Source organism: Geospiza fortis, unplaced genomic scaffold, assembly GCF_000277835.1.
Source record: "Geospiza fortis unplaced genomic scaffold, GeoFor_1.0 scaffold397, whole genome shotgun sequence".
NCBI classification, from domain to species: Eukaryota; Metazoa; Chordata; class Aves; order Passeriformes; family Thraupidae; genus Geospiza; species Geospiza fortis.
Window position 1 is genome coordinate 402,444 of NW_005054537.1, and position 21,467 is coordinate 423,910.

At 36.6% G+C, this 21,467-nt stretch overlaps 1 protein-coding gene across 1 annotated transcript in view; it reads left to right on the forward strand.

Annotated features, from left to right (window-relative positions):
• The window catches only part of CENPK (centromere protein K), a 22,752-nt gene extending 17,663 nt beyond the window's left edge, over positions 1-5,089 (forward strand). Inside the window, exons 10-11 of the mRNA XM_031063870.1 lie at positions 1,596-1,649; positions 3,944-5,089. Coding sequence (XP_030919730.1) covers positions 1,596-1,649; positions 3,944-4,102 — 213 coding nt within the window. The 3' untranslated portion in view covers positions 4,103-5,089. The remainder of the gene's footprint in view (positions 1-1,595; positions 1,650-3,943) is intronic.
• The last annotated feature ends 16,378 nt before the right edge of the window (positions 5,090-21,467 follow it).

Sequence of the window (21,467 nt, forward strand, 5' to 3'; positions counted from 1 at the left end):
AATTTTGCTTCACTTTGTGGAAGCATGTTGTGTTCACAGTGGTTCTGTGTGAGGGCAAATGTGCAGGACATGGCTGCAGTATAGTTTGAACTGCTCCAAGCCTCACTGGTCTGGTTCCACTCTCCTTTCACCTGGCAACATGCATGTGGGATTGGGAGTGGGAATGGGAGTGAAGACTACATCATAACAGCTCAGGTTGGCTTCCATTGCCATGGCCCAACACCTTTAATATAGGTAGTGACTGTAGTAACGATGATCTTGCATTTTAAATCTAGGATAAAAATCTACTTTTATTTTTTTCAAGATAATAATACGAAAAATTAGAGGCTGAGGAATATTCTTTATGCAAATCTGTCTGATAGGAAGGGTGAAGAAGGTGCCTTTCAGGCTAAATAATGAAATGCTGAGCATCCTGCTTAATGACTTTATAAGCATCAAGTCATTAGCGGTACTTAATTGTATTAGTTGTAATTTTGACCAGGGAAATGTATCAGCAAAGGTTGTGAAGTACCTTCATGTTTGCTCTAAGGAGCTTTTTGCTGATAGGTAATGTTGATTCTATTTCCTCAGCCAAATATCGAGATAAGGGCATAGAGATAGATGTTATTGGCTCATAGCACCAGGATTTGCAGAGCTTCCATGGAGCAGGCTCTCCCTGGAAACTGAAACTTCTGACTGTCTGCAGGTGAGACTATTACAAACTGTGACTGGGAAAAAGGATCCAGAGCTTGCCTTTCAGAATATTCTTCCTTCTTGCTTGTATTCTTCCTCTGTTCCAGAAGTGAAATTTGTATAAGATGCTACACAGCTGGTAATATCATAGGTCATAAATTCATGCATTCAACAGCAATGCTGAGAAAGCCAGTGGAATATTATCTCCTTTATTTTGTTGAAACTGAAGTGCATGGGGAAAAAGAATAAAACTGGAAAATTAAAGAATCAGGTTTACCATGCAACAGTACAAGTAGATCCATTGACATTGCTGCCAAAGGAATCTCTATAGACAAATGGCATGATTTGCTTGCTACAAAGGAAAAGAAGTAATCTTTTAGTGATGTTTTATCATTGCCTTTTATTCCACCAAAATTTTTAATTATTCTATTTCTCAACCTTGATAAGATAAATGTTTTAGTTGAATTCAAAGCAAGTATGCATTGTCAAATTGTGAAAAAATATTGAGGCACTATGAAATTAAGTCTTGAGTTGTGTCAGATTTCTATTATAAACATTTATTGAAAGCTCATGAAAAATATTTTTTCCTCCAACAAATCTTGTTCACAGAACGTTCTGTACTACATTATAAATTTGATGTACTTGGTTTTATTTAAATGTAAACACAGATGAAAACATTATGATCACTTTAGATAAATTTCTCTTGATAATTCAGAAAATGTTACATTTGAAGTGTAGGATTTTGAACTGGTAGATTTAAATGCTACCTGTATTTCTCTCAGGACTAAATCTAACAAAAAGTTTTCATCTTTTGTGTACTATGCAATCAAATAATTGTGTAATTATTTTACTTTGTCAATTAAAATTTTTCTTAACTGGTTTGGGGTTTTGTTAATTTGGCTGGGGGATGTTTATCTTTCCAGAACTGTTTGGCAGAGCCAGTTGTAGAACTGATAACTTTGCAAGAAATTTTACAGGTAAGATGTTTTTACTGTGTAAAGATTTGAGGAATTTTTTAATATTCAGATGTAATGATTATGATGATGATAAAGTGTTTATTACTAATATAAATAACAGTATGTGGTATTTAGCTAAGACAGTTAATCTAGAATGATTAAGAATGTTGTGTCTACAAGAAGAGTGCAGGGAGACCTCGCTGTGGCCTTCTGGTTCTAAAAGGGGGCTTATAAAAAGATACAGAGCAACTTTTTGCTTGGGGGAATAGTTTTAAATTACAAGAATAGATATTTAGATTAGCTTTCAAGAATAAATTCTTTACTGTGAGGGTGGTGAGGCAGTGGAACAGGCTGTCCAGAGAAGCTGTGGATGCTCCATCCCTGGCGGTGTTCAAGGCCAGGTTGGATGGGGCTTGGAGCAGTCTGATCTAGTGGAAGGTACACCTGCCCATGGTAGGTGCTTGGAACGAGATAATCTTTAAAGTACGTTCCAACGCAAACCATTCTGTGAATTTAGGTCAGTTTTCTATTTTAATTCCTATCAAAGTAAACCCCACATTATTACAAGAGGTGTGGCAGTAATTAACTGGTTCAGTTTAGGCTGGAGAATGGCTGTCTTATTTCTTGATTTTACAATGTTTGGTTCAAAGATGTTTTATGTGCCTTAGTGGCTCATGCTGGGAGAGACAAATACGGTGTTTAACAAAAAAAAAGGTCAATTTCATGCTCTTTTATACTGTTTCAAGAAAAATATTTCTGAAATATACATTAACAGAAGGACTAAATATGTAGCCTCAGAAGGACCAATAGTCTTGTGCATTAACTGGGTTATTCATTCATACAAGGAAATCAGTTAATCTGATTCATGCATTTCCGATTGATTTTATAAGTATAGAAGCATTGCTTAGTGTGAATTTTTAATTACAGTGCAGTTTATGAAAGTGAATTGCAAAGCATAATTTTTCTTCCTAAATGTAGCATATGAAATTTTCTGTTCTCCCTCCTTAGACAGTTCTAAGTTTTATATGTAAGATGTTCCTGGGGAATTTTTTTTTCTTGAGGCAGAATGTGATGTATGAAAACTTTCTGGTATTAAGAACAATTATCTATTATCTAATTACTATTAGCTATTATCTAATCACTATGTACTACAGTTTAAAGCCCAGGCTTTGGGCTTACATCATCAAAATCATTTTACATGCTTCAAATATCTCAGCATCCTTTTTAATGCCAAATTAGGCAGAGCTTGAAAACAGATCAGAATTCAGAGTGGCCACAGCCTTTATGGAAAAAGAACTCTGAAGCTCTTCCAATGCTTTAAAATTGCCCTTCATATTTTTCTGACGTTGTTAATCTCCTGAAAATGGGAACATACTCATGTAATGTCTGACTTCTGTTTGGAAGAACACACTATTTGAAAAATTCAGACTCATTTTGAACTTCAACATCCTGACCTAAAGTGTCGATGTCCCTTATCTTTGTATTCTGGAAGGTTTTTCTTTGTTGAGTCATGTTCTAGCTTCAAGTCCCTGTTAAATGTGAAAAATGTTTTCTGAGGTACACATAAGTTACAGCCATGAAAGCTATTTTGGAGTATCAGATGTCAGAAAAAAACAAGTAAAAATTTGTCTCGAATAATGCATTTGGAGTAAATTCTCATAATTGGAAGTACAAAATACATTAACTGGAACAATTCTTTTTCTGAATGTTCTGAAAAAGAAGAATAGTTGTTCATTTGGGTCTTTTATTAGCAGCACTGGATGCAAAAATATAAAATTTGGTAGCAAGTATTTTGAATTTGACTTTAGCACTAAAGGACAAAAAATATTTTGTACTTACTGAAATTGGGACAGTGTAACATTTAAAAGCTCTGATTAGAAAGATTAAATATCTGGGTTAATAAGAAAGAGCACCGTGGGATGGGTAAGATTATTTAATCTGTAATGTGTGCAGTACCCCCCATGAGCAATATTGTGATGGCATGAATATGATCTCCATGAACTAAAACAGAATGACAAAACTGATTTTGTTTTTAACTCCATTAACTAATTCTGTATCTAGATACAGCATTTAATCTACATTTATTCTGGAATAAAAGAGGATTCTGGTTCTAATTTTTACGTCAAAATAGATGTTATGTAGCTAATTGGAAGTCCTTTGCTTTACTTCAACTTTGTACAGGTCTCATATTTCTTCTGTATAGTCCTTTATATCTTATATTGCTTACATCACAGTAATTTGTAAAAATTTGGTTAAAGGAGATAAAATCTAGCTGTTTTGTTAATTTCCTAAATCTTATCCTTTTGGTCTTCCAGATGCTGATAAACACATTGATGACCACACCACATGAACCTTATATAACAATCAATGAGTCATTTTGGCCGCCTTATATTGAGCTGCTGCTGCGATATGGAATGGCCATGAGACATCCAGAGGATCCAAACAGAATGCGCCTCCAAGCTTATCCCAAGTAGTGTGACCTACACATGCACTTGAAAACAAAACAACATCAGTCTCTTAATTCAGGGCTAGGACATAGGATTCCTACTAAGCTTTCTTAGTATCAAACGTCACTTCTTGTTGGATGATTTTATTCTTTTATATTAAAATGGATATTTGAGAGCATGAAACGTGGAAAAAGAAAAAATAATAATCTATTTTAACTGCTTACAGTTGGCTTTCAGTGTTTTATCAAGATTTGCATTATGGAAAGTTTTTATCACTGCTTCTGTAAGATGCCAATTCATGTAATAAACAAATATGTTTAACAGTCCTTTTTATTTTAAAAATCATATTTTATACATTACTTCTATAGATTAGATTTCTTAGATTGCCTGAAGTAATCTCTATTTCCTTTAGTATTTTCTTGTATTCTGTAGAGGCAAAATTCAGAATAGTACCATTCCTGTACATGGCCTTGCAAACATTTGGAACTAACAGAGAGGTATCCTCTCAAGAATGTGTTATGCCTTGTTTGTTTCTCAGAGCCTTTGCAAACAATTTTACTGGCTCCAAGATAAACACCTAGGAAAGCTGACACATCTTTCTGTGCAAAGTGCAGCAGATGTTGAGTCTGTGCCTTTCACTCCACGCTTCCCAAATGGCCTACTTGGTGTTATGCTATATTGCCTTACAGTATCAGTCTTCATTTTTTCAGACCTAGTTTATCAAGGCTTTTAATGGGTCTCTGTTCTGTTGATCTCTACATCTTCTAAGTTATGTCAGTTGGGAGTTACCTTCTGACTCAATGCTGGCATTCTTTGCAATCTCAGTCTTTTCTGTAGCCATTTTTATTGTATTGTATTGTATTGTATTGTATTGTATTGAGTACAAAAATTCTACTCTTGCTTATCTGTAGTGACTAAATTATCCTTTTTTAACCAGATTTTAGTTTTTTGAGGGAAGAGCTTGGGTGATTTTTTAATTGATGGAAAAATAAAGATTTGTATACTATCATAGAATGTTTTTGTGTGATGGTTTTTAGAATGGTGTTTATGTGATTTGGTGTGATGACTTGTAAAGATGATGTAAGGATGCATGGGAGAAGTATGGGGGACCAATCTAATACAAGTTCCGGTATAATTGCCCTTTTTAGACCAATTAAATGTTAAGCAAAAAAAAAATCATTCATCTTGTGTAACTTTGAGTGAATGCTGTTCATTTTACCTTTCCAACTGGTGATTAAGTGTGAGTATAGAATGTGGTGCGTGGTGTTGTGCATGAGCATTGACTTCTTGTTTCATATTGCTTGTGTAACTACCCTCCTGTTGTGGTTTAACTTCTCTTATGAGCTCTAAAGTCTGACTAATCTATACACATTTACCTTACAGTATTTTTAATTAAGAATTTTAATAACGACATTTTTTGGTTTACATTTATAGTATTGTTTCTTTAGCATTTTTTCCTTCCTTTGTGTTTAAATGCTTTGTATTCTGCTATCCTTTCATCTTATTTATTAACACTGCTCAAGTACTTCATTGATGCTGGATGACTGCTTCTGTCTTGACATTAATAAGTAGATGAAGAAATGTTAAACACTCAGTAGCCTCTTGCATTTAAAAAGAAGAAGAATACCAACCCATACCACCCACTTCCCAAATCCAAGCCCAAACCACAGAATTGAGGAGATAGGACAGTCTATAAACAAGTGCTCTAAAGAAGATGCAATATTCATTATTCTTCATACCAAAATCAAATCTCATCAAAGTAAAATACCAGAACAGATTTAAATGAAAGTACTTCACATAAAGCTTTACATTAAATTATTGAACTCGCTGCCATAAAATATGTTGTAAGATTACATATGAACTTGCAAAAAAAACTTAACGGAATTCAGATTTGTGATTATGTAAGAAAATTGGAAGTCAGCAGGTTCAGAAATCTCTATCCTACTAATTGTTGGACCCTGAGGAGACACACATAGATATTCCCTGCGGCTCCACAGTATCTTCAGCATACTTTGAAGCCTTTCTACTTAGGCCCTGGATATGCTCAGAACCCAAAGGTTCAGTGTAGAGTTTTTCCTAAGGAGGGATTGAATCAGTACAGCAGAAGAAAAGCTGTAGAAAGAGATAATCCATTTTCTCTCATGGCCTAAAATGCATTGCCAGTTTTTAAGAGAAGCTGGTTTAGACTGAAACAGAGCTATCCGAAAGCTGTAGCTCCTAGAAAAATCCTGACAAGTAAATTGAAGCAAATCAAGGCAGTGATGAAGAACTGATCTTCCTTATGAAAAAAAGCTGAGTAAGCTCTTTCATCAGTACTTTCAACAATCAGGAACATTGGGGTGTATGTCAAAAGAGTAGGATAATTTCTCCATTTTTTGTCTCCTCGCATGTCTAAGTAACAGTTGTTTGTTTGGAATTAACACCTCTATTAAATGCTAATATTGTGACTCCATGTGCGTTCTGTAAAATTGTTTAACTTACTGTCAATTTTTAACTCTACAAAGGTAATGTAAAAAAAAAGCCAGGATGTTAAATGAACATTTGGAGCTACCAAGCCTGAGTAAGATGACAAACTGATCTATGAGCTGGCAGTGTGTCCTTTTGGCCAAGAAGACCAATGATATCCCGGGTGCAAATAGGAAGATCAATGCCAGTCTGCCTGTGCCTTTGCTTATTTCCCTTTAGTTGACCAGCGGTTCCCTACTCAGCCATGCCTGTCTAGAGAGAATCAGGTAAACCTAAATCTGTGTGTTATAACCTGTTACAGTGTGAAGCAATGTTGTGTTTACTATCCTACTTCCTCACAGGTGTAGTAATACCTTCCCCCTTCCCCTCTCCCTGCCTCCTGCTGAGAGCTGTCCATCAATATCAGTAAGTCAGCAAGGCCGTCATCTGATAGGTGAAGTTCAAAAGATGCCTCTCAGCCCTGGGGACAATTGGGCCATCCAAGTGTCATTTGTCCCCTGAGCCTCCCCCCTCCTACCTGGTTGGTAGCTCACCTACCCCTTCCCCTCCCCCTTTCCATGAGCTTAAAATGACATGGGACCATGCGGTCGCGATTCGGTTGGAGCTGTCGCTACATTCAGAGGCCTGCGTGCCCAGGAATAAAGTCTGGACTATGACCCCCTGGCCGGATCCATCTCCTTTTCCTCTTAGCCTCGCCTAAAGCTTCTTCATCAGAGGTCGAGCCTGAGTTCCTGTTGCCTGGACTTGTTCCAAGAGCCTAGCTGCAGCATACAGCTAACCAAAGGTGTCTCTGAGGTGAAACACCACAGCTGCCGCCTTTGGTCAAGCAGTGAGGGCCAGACGAGCCCAGGCACGTTCCACCCAGTAATATTGGGATTTTACTCCAATAATAACCCATGCAGGTCAAGACAGATGTCATGATAACAACCTGCAAAAGGACAGACATCTTTGATTTCAGTCATTGCTCAGTATGGAAGTATTGTACTTGGCTGGGTCTGTTTGATTAGGCCCATATCTCTGGAATATTGGCACTGCCTAAAGCCTCTCACAGCTCTGCCTCTGCACCAGATAAGCAGGCAGCTTCTCCATCTACCACATGCCATATTCTCCCACTACAGAGCTGGTGGTTTTAGTATGGTTAAGAGTAAGATGTCAGTCACAGCTGTGTCACCAGCCAGAGCATAATTCATGGACCAGCAGACACCTGCTGAATCAGAGGCCAAACCTTGGGGACTGGTGCTTTCCTCTGTGACTTTCAGTAGAAAATCTCACCCCATGGGAGCATTACTTGCCATTCAGATTTGGTGTGGTCTAGACATCAGACGTGCATTTACATGAAGAGGAAAAAAATTACTCATTATACAGTAAGGATTCTTCTGGAATGTGCATGCTGTGCAGAGCCCCCATCTCTTCTTGCTTTTTGGAATACATCAGTACAGCAAACTTCTTATTGTGACGAAATTGATCTAGCAACAGGAAGACCTTCTTGCACGTAGTATTAAGAGATTAAGGAAGAGCAGACTACACCTGCCTTCACAAACTCTGCAAAGGACTGTTGGGTCAAACTTACTGATGTGATTTTCTAGTGAAATAACTAAATTGTTCTGCAGATTTTCAACTTTTGATTGTGGCATTAAATGCAACTGCTATATTTATCTGCATTTTGCTGCATTGAAAAAAATCTGATTTTGAGAGTTTAGCATAAAAGTTTCTGGATGTAAAGTTTTGGCAGAAATATATGTGAGATTTGTTTGGGGTTTGAGACAGTACAGATGATACTAATGAAGACTGCTGTAGCTAGTTACAGACAGATAACATAACCTTGGAAAAGTAAGCCTATATTGAATTCCTGAATGTTTGTTAGTATTTTGGTAAAATGATGCTTTATTTTCTGTATCTTAGATTGTATTTGAAGCTTTTTTTAAAAAAGAAAAGTCCAATGAAAGCATGTGATAGCAATCTTGTAGCTGTTTAGATCTTCTTCTATAGTTACGTATTCACAAGAGATAAGCAGTCCATGTATTTTCTGAGAGAAAGTTATTGGTTTCTGTGTTTCAGTTTAGTTTACTGGATTTACTTTGCGGTGGGTTTTTGTGGTTTTTGTTTGTTTGTTTGTTTGGTTGGTTGGTTGGTTGGTTTTTTTGTTGTTGGTTTGGTGTATGGTTTTTGGGGGAGAGGGTTGTGGGAATTTTCTGTTTGTGTTTGTTTTGGTTTTGTTTTATTTGCTGTTTTGGGGGAGTTGGGTCTTTGGTTTTCTGGGGGTTTTTGTTTGGTTTTTGGGGTTTTTTTTTTCCAGGGGAGGGGATTTTGTTCTTGTTGCATTTTTACTTTATTTGCTTATTTATTTATTTTGCTTCAAACTGTTTTAGCACAAAATAGTTTGATCACAATATTTCTGCTTATTTCCAAGCAAGACATTCTAGTGATTAAGACAATGAGACTCTTTATTTTGTGCATATTGTCAGGTAATACACCATGTTTTAGTAGATTGTTTCCAGGTTAAACAATGAGCATTCCAAGGTACTTCAGCAGTGCTGAACTACTCATAATTATAATCAGTCATGGTTACAAGAAGTTCTTTGTTCTGCAAACGTTTCAAATTCTGTACTTCAGAAAATTTATTGTGTCAAATGAAACATAATATTGCCTTCTCTATTTGGCAACAGATGCTGCTTGCAGGTGCTTGCATATGAGCTTTTGATTATAGCTAGCCAAGAAAAATGTAATTTTGGTGGTATTCCTATTCTAGTTTTAATTTAGCTTGCATTAAATTAGTTGCTTGAGATAGTTTCAAGCAGAAAAACTTAAAATACAAACTAAACTAGATTAGTGTTGCAATTTACTTGATAAATAACTAGTCCATTCATTTCCTTGACAATTGTTTGGTCAAGTTTCCTTAAGATTATACAGTGGTTGTGTTTTATTTCCTTTAATAGAACACTGGGCCATTTTGATTGGTGATGAGGCAAGCAATTATTCTTGGTGACATAATCTAGACACATCTTTACTAGAACACCAACTTATCCACAGAAACAAATTACAGTGCTCAGAGCTGACAACTGTCATAAAGGTTAATCTTTGCTACTTCTATTGCTTTTATTTAACAGACTGATTAATTTTTTTACTCTTTACACTGACTATAAAACTCTTACAGTTATCAGTTTAAAATAAATTTTGTAGAAGAACAAGCTTACAATGCTACTCTGTATGTGTAACCAATTGCAGTGATGTGTAAGTTTTTATTTGAATGGGCAGCATGCTTCTATTTCAGTATGATTTCTTTCTGAATTTGTATCTATTGCACTCTTAAAAAGTTTTGTTTTGTCCGACTCATTTGCAATGAAAGTTTTGTTAGATTTGGGAACATGTTACTTCTAGTCCTACAAAAGTGATCTGCAACACTAGAAAACATGATGAATGTTTTGCTGTATTTAAAAGAAGAATCCAAAGACTGGGGTTGATGTGAGTTAAGCTGCTTAACAGAAAGGGAGCAAATGTGTGTTTCATAATGGAGAGGTGAAACTCTTCAGCTGAGCTGAATTTAAAGTTAGTTAGTCTATTCAGAATAGTGCTCCTACCTGTTTTGCAAATTAAAAATTCATCTAGACTTTATCAGGTAATTGACAGATGGCTCTAAATGCAGGAGAAGCCCTGTTTGCAAACAGGAGCTTAGTTTTAATGCTCTTTGTTTATGAAGGATAAAGCTGTGCAGTCTACATTCTTTGACTGAGTGCAAGCTTGACAAAAATTCTGTAACTGGATCAAAGGTCCTTGTATATGACAGGGTTCTGGCAACATTGCATGTAATCTATTATTTGGGAAGACAAAATATTGAAGAACTGGCAAAAGTATAAAAATAATACCATAATTGCATATGTGAAGGTCCCAACAGAATTCTGCTAAGAACAACACAAATTTGAATGTAAATTTCCCTTTACAGCTAGAACTGATGTGGGCAGTACCAACAAAGCTGATTTAAAAAACATTTTCAAGTCTCTGTATTGCTAATTTAAGAGATGATTAACTAAGAAAGCAAGCTCTCATGTATGGGTTACAGTTCAAGAACACTGAAGCTGAGAATAACAACTGTGTCTTGACTGTTAGTCAAACAGTGTCTGCTCTACATCAAGAGGAGTGTAGCTGCAGCAGCATTCAAATTTTATAATGTAACACAGATATTAATTTCATGAAATATTACATCACTACATCAACTGTGAGTTACTGTGAGAGAAGCAGCACTTCTCAGAAAGCCAAGCCACATAAACCAAAATAAACTGGGGGAGGACAGACAGAGCTCCAGAATGATGTACAACAGGAATTGAGCTTAAAGAAGAAATCTCCTATGCTGTGCCAGGAACGTCCTAAACCAAATCAGTTAACTCCATGTAGAACTACCAGGAGTTAGACGTATGCCTTCACCTTAAATCAAGAGAGAGTTATTTTACTCAAGACAAATTAATTCCTTCTGAAGTTCTTTTCCACTGGAGATAATACTGTCTGTGGGGATATACCAGGGATGAAACCATCCCACTGTACTACTGCAGCATCAAAGAACCATTATCATAACTGCTGAACAAAGTTATCTTTACAACATTTTAGCAAGGTTGTTTTCAAGCTGCTTCTATTAAAAAAATAAAATCTGGATGGTTGCCAACATGCACATAATTCCTCAAGGGAACACAAACCCAGTGCCAATTCTAAAAAGCAAGAGTATCTAGGAAAAAAATAGACACTGAAATAATTGAACTCAAGCTGATGTGCTACCATCTGCAACAACTGACATGTGGTTGCAGTTCAGAACTCAAATTAAGAAGGAAAATGAATAATATGAATGTGAGGCTTTCCAGTGAACATGCATATGTATGACAGGGATTAGGCTTATAGGAAAAAGCATTTTCAGATATGGGTGTTTGGCAAATTATCAGCAACCTACACAGTTGCCTGTAAGACAAAACTCAGCTTATTCAGACCAAAGAGAATATTTTTAATGTATTAATGAGAGTGATATATTTTCCCAAAAAACAATTTTGTTTCAAAGATCTATGCCTGCTTTTTGCATAGCTAAGGCAATCCTTTGATTTCCTGACAACAGTAAAAGAGTTCAAAATTTCATTTTTTATGGAGGTTGTTTCAACTAAACTTAAGCAGTAAGTAATCATCGCAATTATTTATTAATGTTATATATGACAAGTGGATATTAAAGTAGATTGTTTTTTATTATAATCACTATCTCTTTAATAAAAATCAACAAAGGATAAGACAGGATGTGATCATTTTTAGAAAGTTGTTTTCTCCTTTTTGGCATGGTGATACACAATGAAATACAAAGAGCATGATACTGTTTTTATATGTTACTCAATACACAGAAGCACGTCCATATCTTCTAGTAGACTAATTTCTTTTTAAAATTATGTTTCTATGATGCTAAAATCTCAGTCCGTGTATTGCATACAGTAATTAATAGAGTAAGAACTCATTGTGTACAGTATCAGAGAAATATACTTCTGCTTCTATAACAATTGCATTTTAGTATTGATTTCTTCAGCCAAAGTTACTGATATTTATTCACCTGCTATCCAGTTTCCATCAGGCTTGCAACACACATGGTTAGTTTATAACATAATCTGAGATAAAGATACTAATCCTGCAACTAAATTTTCTCTAGACTGTGGATCTCAGAGAAATCTTAAACATGTGGGTTAAGTAAATGTCTACTGAATCACACAGACAATATTTCCTAATTTTAGTGGCACTTTAAAGAATCACAAGAGAAAGGTACAATGATCTTTCATAAGATATTGGATGGATCTTTTGTAGTCCCAGAAATAGCTGAGACCCACAATAAAATAGTTTTCATTTAATAAAAGTGACTAGTCAAACTACTTTCCTCTTCCAAACCTTTCTATAAAAATTGCATTCAGTTCAGATTTGTTGGTTAAATATGCACACTGCTACAGACACCTGTAATTCATAAGAGAAATGCAGCAGTGCAATCAGATGTGGAGTGGTGCAGCTAACAGCCAAAACTTTTCTTGATGGCACAATGTTAGGTTGGTTGCATCTGCCACTTTTTCTATTTCACTGAAACTTCCTTTTAGTCCTATGAAGGAAAGAAAAGCAAAGAATCATTTTCGGTAAATTTATTTAAGGCTAAGATCCCTTTCTGTATAAAAGCTAGCCAAATCATAGGAGTTTAGTGTTTAATCAGATAGAAAACTTAGTATATAGAGGCAGGAAGAATTTAAATTTAGCAGCTGCTCTGTGCCAAGTATATAGTCATTTTTCTTCAGGGAATTGGTTGAGTCCAGAAGCATTGGCAATGGGTAAGGGGAAACCTATTTTGCTTCCAGCTGGCTAGTCTATGACTTTATAGCTCAGAGGTTTAAAATATTATGCTGCCTGATGTGGGATGATTGCCTGATGACCAAGTGTGAAGTTGGGAAATAAAAATTACCTATTCTGACAAAGTAGTAATATTTGTACAGAGATTCTGATCTTGTTACCAGTATTATGAGAAAACCAGTCAGGTATGTTTAATTTAGTAAAATAACAGGAATAAAGATGGATAAGAAGTACATCACACACACCCTTCCTGTATTTTAAAAGGTAATTGTTTTTAATTACTTTTATATTTTCCAAAATGGGTAAAAAGCAGTATCCAACTATACAGCTAATTAGTTCAAGTTAAATTTGACTGTGTTTAAAAAAAAATAATTTGGGTAATCTAGATCTCAAAGTCCTGTGCATCTGTCAGAAAAGCTGAATATTAATGCATAAGCAGCAAGAGGAGAGCCCTTTCCCCATTCTCAGCTGCAAGAACTTCTCAATTGCAAATACATACTGCTTAGAAACTCACTACTATCAAACCATCTGAACGTTTGGGAAAATGTCTGTCCAAAAACAAAGATGAGAAAAGCTAGGAATCTGAATTTCAAGACAGTACTTCAGCCATAAGATAGGATCAGGTTTAGTGGGTTTTTTAATATAGCAAAGCACTATTTTATAGAAAATAAAATAATTAAACAGTAGCCTTGCTTACCTTTCCAATACCAGCATCAGTACAGATTACATTTTTACCTATATATCATTCCACTAAAAAATATATATATTTAAATCTGTGTAAGTAGACCTGATTAAAATAGTATAATTCTTTTAATATATGAGTTCATTATAATGAAATCACTAAGCCCACAAGATCTTGCCAGCTCATCTACAGCAAACTGGTTTTTTGTGTGGGCAAAGTTTTTTAACAAGCTGAGAGTTGGATTAGATACACATACCACTAGTAATGCATATATTTACCATTCATATTCTTAACATGTCTCAGAGGTCAGGGGAAGAATTCACTTTCTCCTCAACCAGGATCAGAGAGAGAGCCAGAATGAGAATAGCCATAATACATTGCTAATCCCACAGCTGATGGCTGTTTATTGTTGGTATTGGTGATCAGTGTCACTGGCTCACCTGAGAATACTGTAAGATTTCATAAGTGTAGCATTAAATACACAAACAAAAACACAAACAAAATGGTACCCTTTTCTACAGCTTCTTCATATTGAGTCATACAAGATTAATTCCTGTCTTTCACGTAAAATATGTAATGAAAAAACTGGAGGAACTTCTGAGGCTTAGAGGCCTAAATGTTAGTAGGGGGCAGAAGACACTTCAGTAGCAATGCAAGCATCCAGGCACATTTACTAGGACACTTGTCATGTTTATAGCACAAGCACAGGGAGGATTTTTTTGATTAAAACAATTATAGTATCTAATTATACTTAACAGAATTTTCATTTAGTCATCCAGAGTCCTGTTCTCAAGACAAAAGTATTTTTTTCTGCACATCACAGTTCAGTCAACTGCCCAAATTCTTGATTTGAAAAAAAAAACCAACCAACCAAACAAACAAACAAGACTACAACAAAAACAAATCCAAAACAACAAAAAACCCCACCTGGTTCCATCCTTCTTAGAGAGCAGCAACCAACAGATAACTTTTAATCTTCAAAACTACAGTTGTACTTAAGAAGAATTACACTAATGCACTTTACATCCCATCTTTGGTAAGAAACCATGTAGCTAGTAAGTAATTTTCGTTTGGAAATTATTTTTGTGATTTAATGTAGAGTATAGTGTGATGAATGTTGGGCTGAAAACCTGCCTGTTCAAAAATATTTACATGGGCATTTCAAGCTTCTGAATTTCTTTTTTTCATGAAGTCTCAGAGAAAACCTCTGCAGAGACAGTGCACAAAGTGAAATCCCTGGTATTCTTTCTTTTGTTTCATCCCCCAAAAGAAAGACCCCAATAGAAAAATATTCATTCATGTGCAAAGCCGAGATTCTGGGGCAGAGCAAGAGCAAAGGTTACCCCTTTACCCTCCCCCCAAGCCTATTCAGAGAGAATCCCAATTCTCACCTCTGAAAGTCAGATATACCATCTGGGGACAGAGAAAGAGAATGGCCCAGGGACAGCTTTTGGAGGATAAGAAATAGAAACATCCTGCGTCTAGACTTTATATATAAAGGACAGGCTATAACTACAGGTGATGCTTAAAAATAATACTTCAGAAGAAGTATGAGCCAAAATAGGCAAACTTGAAGATCTGCTTTTAAAGATAGCAGGAAAAAATTCATCATAGATACACAGCTGCAGGTGGGATATCTCTGTATTTGTGCTCTTTGAGTACTTTTATGGCTGAGAAATCTCCTGATATAATATTCATTTAAAAGTTTACAAAAATAATACACAAGTTATTGAGTTGATTGAATTTCAGGCATGCTGGGAATACAGAGAGGGGGTGGTGGTAGATTTTTGTTTTGTTCTGTTTTGAATAAAAGAAAAACTGAAGTTAGAAGAAGTTTATCTTCCAAGAACACAGAAGGTTGATGCAAGAACCAGTGTGAATCCATTCCAGAGTTTGCAGTGATGACCACATAGAGGATGAGGACTCTTTTGATCTGGATTAATCATGTAAGTATGTGCATGTACAAACACAGGCTCAAGTTGCTCTTCCTTTGCCCCCAGGCATCTTTGAACAGTCCCACACCATCATCTTCATATCTCCGAATGATTTTATGGTTATTTCATTTTAAAATACCAAACTGATAGCATAGACTCTACAAGTCACTTCAATCACAATATTAGGCATCTTGAAAGCTTTTGAGAAAACTTGAATATTATCCTTTTGCAGTATAATTTGCATATTGATGTTAATAATCCCCTGATGGCTCTAGCAGGAACAGAAGTATGCCAAACCCAGTTCATATTTCAGTTCATAGATTGTGCCCAGAATATAAGCCCCTAGCTAATAAAGGTAATCTTTTGACTCCTTAGAAACAAAATTTTATTTGTGATTTTAATGCACAGCTGAGTTTTTAGTAAATGTGAAAGAGATACTTTTGATGCTGGAAAACTTACGTTGTGACCTTTGATATTTTATTTCAAGTCCTTTAGTTTTATCTTTAGACTGTAGCTGTATCCTTTTACCAAATACCAAAGATAAATATACGCAACACTTAGTGTACTTCAAGAATACTTAGAGGAATAACAACATATACATATCACTTATTACTATGAAGGTGTTAAATAAATCTCAAGCATCATGGTATTTGCTCTTTCTCTCAAGCTTTGTATAAATGTCAGAGGTCTTTGAGAAGTTCATTTGACAAATAGCTGTGGTCATTACTGGAGGACCAGTAGCTGTCCTTTTCTACAACTTCTTTTTATAGCTGTTCTCTCATGGGAGATCACTGGTCTCACAGCAGAGCAGCTAAATACAATATATGCATGCTCCTGAGCTGCTCCAGTGTGAAAGTCAACAACACAGCGGATTCTTTTCTCTGTGTGTGAATGCCAGTGGATTGCAGTGGGAACTAGTGGGAAGTGGTGGGTGGTTTTATGCTATTGCTCTTACACTTGTACTGAAGGAGTTGAGGATTGCTTTTAACATAAGACCAACTGCTGGGTCATACCAAAAGATTCATCTGGCCCTGGATTTTGACTCCAAGACCTCCTACAAGGAGATAACTTGAGTTATCTGGACAAAAAAATAGGACAGGCATATATGAAAGTTCTCCTTTCTACTCACCAATCTGCAGCGTCTAATCACTTCCAGGTTAGACACATAGATGAGGGTCACAGCACTCACTATGGCACAGACCACCATATGCAAAACCAGACAATCCTAAATAAGTCACAAAAGGGAAATGCTGGATTTTTGAAGAGGCTTTAATAAACTCCTTGAAAGCAGAACACTATTTTCCATAAACACAAGATGTTAGTGCTGTGATAATCCTGTAAAAATGAAAAATGAAGTTACCTGTGAGGTAAGAAGAAAGAAACTTATTTACTAACCACATTAACATAATAACTCGGTATTCAAAATAAGTTTTGCACTTTGGAGTGACACAGAAAAGTTACACAGGAAGGAGTACTGGAATTGTTTTCAATTCTTTCCTCAAGCCATTGTCTTAACAAAATGTATGAAAGATATTTCCATTTATAAACTATTGCAAGACAGTGTGATAGAAAGAACGCCAGAAAACCACCTAAATTAGACAAAGTTGTAATCTGTGTCCAAAGCAGTATGCACAGTATGCTCCAAAATCTTCAATAAATCTTTTCCACCTATACAGTCCAGGAATATGGAGAGTCCAAATTTTTCCATTCAAAATAAATCTGTGCTCATTTCATGATCCAGTTTTACCGTCTCTGACATTGGTGTATGTGTCCACATTTTTACATGAAGCATATCAAGAAAAGGGGAACCACCACACGGTTCAGCCTTCAATTCAGAAACGAAACAAGTCACTCAGGCACCAGAGACCAAGATGCGTAATTCTGCACTAGGAGTGTCATTCCTGGAGCTGAGTGTCAGACTGCAAAATGCTGCACGTTAATAGCCAGGTTTTCCTCTGAGTTAATTCCAGATTTTTCATTCTAAAACAAAAATAACTGAATTCTTATGTATTTCCTAAGATTTTCTGCACAGCTTTTATATGTTTCTGTGTACACTAATCTTTGAGGAATACCATTTGCCAATTTTTTTCAGAGATTTTCCACATACACATTTTCCACATATTGTATAATTTGTCTCAACTTTGCTCTCTCTAAGTCTCACAGATTGTTCAGATCTTATGAACAACTTTCTCTGGAAATAGAAAAATAGCAAAATGAGAATACACAGAAAAACTGTAATACGTATAGCTGGGAAATGCTCCCTTTAAACATGCCTACTGACCTAATCTTTCTGGTATCTCTCTCTTGACTTGGAAAGTTGGAAATAGACAAAGCAGGAAAAACTCAGGAAAAAACCCAACTCCCTCATCTGCTTTATCTATTTTTTTTCTGTTTACTATTGTTCCTGTTCTTGTGAGGAACTTTATTGGATTTGCGTTCTTTATTTTCTATGTTAATTTTAATGAGCATAGCATCTGTTTCATCTTATTTGCCTGCAAAATTTGAGTCAATCCATTCTGCTATAGCATTTCCCTAATCAATTTGATGAGTCTAAGATTCCTCATCTCAGGTTTAATAGATAATTAATCTTACCCTTCTCACTGTCCATCCCTCCCAAGTTTCGAGCAAGTTTGGGGTGTTACTGCATTCATATTCTCTGATCTCTCTGTTCTGTCTCATCTGTTCACCAGAGAGGAAACTGGCCTGGACATTACGAAGGATGTCAAGCTCACAATTAAGTTTTCTTGTTTTATTTCTAAATCTAAAACTAAAATAATTGGGTAGTCAGTTTCACAGGGTCTTGAAGACATAAAGAAGCTTGTGTGAGTATATAAGCCCCACATCAGTACAACACATAGAGTTGCTTGTGGGGGTACTGTGTTTGGCAAGGCTCTTACTCAATTGAAGACATTCCTGGCAATATTGCTTTGCTGGGCAGAAGTAGCCTCAAAGCCCTACTTGAAACCAAATTCATCACTGTGAATTTTGTTTTAGAGGGTCATCAAGAAGAGCTCAACTCAAAAGGGATGAAATTTCCAACTGAAAGTACACTTTGATATGCATTCTCCCTCTGAAATGCAATGTACCAGGCACAATTGAACATACATAGCCTGGGGTCGTTTCTAGAGATGCTGTTAGATCTCCTCCTGCAAGGGAAGGTGAGATTTGTAAGCAGTCTGAATTCAGACTATTTACAAGGAAAAGTCAGTGAAAGACACTGCATCTCAATAGCACCATTACTTTTAAGTACCCCTAGAATCTTTTATTTCAGAGGACTAAAATTGAAACTATTATGCACATCAAAAACTCCGTACAAGCACAGAAAGTATAGCACATACAAATGCAAGTTCATCATTACTACTTTTTCAACTCTATGGTAAATTGAAGTATTTTAATTTTATACAGCATTTAAATTTTACAGTATTTATGTGATTTATAACACGATTATATATATATTATATATATAATTCTTAAACAGGTTTATTCTCTCCACAAACGCTCCTGGGATATTTGTAAGTAAGATAGGATCTTCACTGATCAGGTAAAACTATTTGAAAAAAACCCACCAAACCAAAACAAACCCTGTCAAGCATATACATCCAAATGCTCAGGTAATAAAAAGCTCATATTACAGAAACACTGGTAACTTCTTGCTTTGTCTTCCATATGTATTTCAGTAAAAAGCAAGATTTCTGGAATTAACCCCAAATACCTCCAAATACATCTCACAATTCTAAATTCGAGTTCAATATGAATATTTCTTTAAACAAAAGAGAGTGCTTCCCAATCTTAAAAGTTGTTGGCTAACATGTTAAAGGATTCAAAGGCCTGAAGCCAAGATGGCTTTAGCTACTTACATCCACGGTCAGCAAATACTAAGAAACTGGTTAAGACATAAGAGTAATATGCTTTGTGCTCAGTAAGTTTCTAATCCTGCCAGAGCTCCTGAGATTTGCCAGTTGTCCAAAGGTTTATACATAGTACTTTCAGAGTAAAATTACTATCCCTCCTAGAAACACTTCTAATTGCAGCAAAGAAAAATTTATACCAAGAATCTGTGTATGACTTCCTGTGTAAGTTTCTTTTCTAAAAAGTTGCAGCTCATAAAAATGTATATATATGGATAATATTTGGGGCAAGGACACTAAAAAAAGTCACCAAATGGGTTCACTATTTTTATCTGAATGAGGTTCACTCTGAAATATTGTTTTATACAATAAAGCAAAACAGTTAAGTCAAACTGCAATGGTAGTTCTGTCAGAAATTCTAATCACAGACAGGAATTTCTAAAGATGAGCCAAAGCTTTTCCTGGTAATAGACCAGTTTTGACTGGTATATATACACCAGTGGGCTTAGGCAAGAAAATGTAGTTGTCTGGAACAGGGAATAAATAACTTGTTGGTCTGAGCAAGCGGCTGGGTTTTGTGAAGTCCATATATCTTTGCTTTGCTTTGCTGGATTTAGAGCAGGGAGCTGAATCCATGTGAGGACCCTAACCAGACAGTGATAAGCTGGCTTTCCTTTTAGCTTGATGAGTATTTATTCAGCTATACACAATGGAGCAGATCCAACCACGAAGAGGCCAGTCTTTAACACCAGAATAGTCCCCAGCTCAGCCGTCAGACAGCAATGTGAACATTCCTGAGTCTGATTCAGGCAGGGTCTGATTTGAAGGCAGGTCTCCCAAATCCCTCGAGGATACCATAGCCATGAGGCAATTGGCTGTGATGCGTGTCTGTCTGTTCAAATGGTTATTTGGTTCTGATGAAGATTGTGTAAAAAAAAGTTTCTTCATGGTCTGTCCTTTCAATGGGATAGACTGTCCCAGTTCTCTGTACGAACCACTGAGTTTGCAGAAAAGACTGAGCAGAACCTGTTACAATGCCTGCCCATGGACAGGTGATGTGACTCAGGTACACCTGGCTGCATCTGAGCAGGCCGTGCCCTGCGGCTTTTCCATGCGGACACCGCATAAAATGACCTGCTGCAGGAGCAGGAACTGTGGAATGCTAACAAAAAATACTCTTCTCAATGTTAGAAATAGCTCTTTTAATGAAGTGGACGTACCCAGACGCACCCATCAAAGGGCAGCTTCTCCCGCACGTACAGGATGAGGAGGAAGAAGGACGGAACTGCCTCGCCGGGCGCCCCGGGCGCAGCCAGCATCCCTGCACGGCCCGGGCGCTGCCCCCGCTCGCCGACGCAGGATGGCGCTCTCCGTATGAGCAATTGACCCGGGGAGAGCAGGTTGGACACGCATTTCCAGAATAAAGCGTTTCTTTCCGAATGCCCCTATTCCCAAAGAGCATTGATTTCATAGCTCCGGTTTTCAATGCAGGGATACATTCTACTACTCCCCTAACCATTGTTACATTCATTTGCCCGGCGACGGTAAAAGGATCTCTCAAGTAAATGTTCACTGTGCTGCTTCAGAATGAATAGTGACAAAGGTGACTAACTATTTAGGATGTTGTGCTTATTTTGTTAGACCTGCAGTTAAAAGAATTTTCACATACTTGTATACAAAATGTAATTTACCTATAGTATTGCTTCATATTCAAATGTAATTGTGTAGAGTTTATTTGAAACGATGAATACCAGCCACGGCTCTGATTTCACCATCTCACAAGGCACAAAGCCAGCCCCTGCTGACCATCAGACTCCTGCTGACTATTTGACTTTGCAGGCCGATCCTGCTGTTTCGATGCTTGGAGAAGTCCCAGAGTAGCTGTGCTCTTGGACTTTTCTCTGCAATCATTTCACAGCCCAGCCAGTTATTAGAGATTCACCAGAAGTTGCAATTACACCTACTACCTCCGGCTGGGGAGGAAAACCCGCACTCGCACCCTTTGGGAAATAGAGTTAGCAGAAGCTTGAAACCTTAGAACCTAGGTTTAGGAAGGATATATTCCCCCCCCCCCTTTTCTCTTTTTTCAGCAATCGGAAATTAACTTAGAGGGCGAGTGG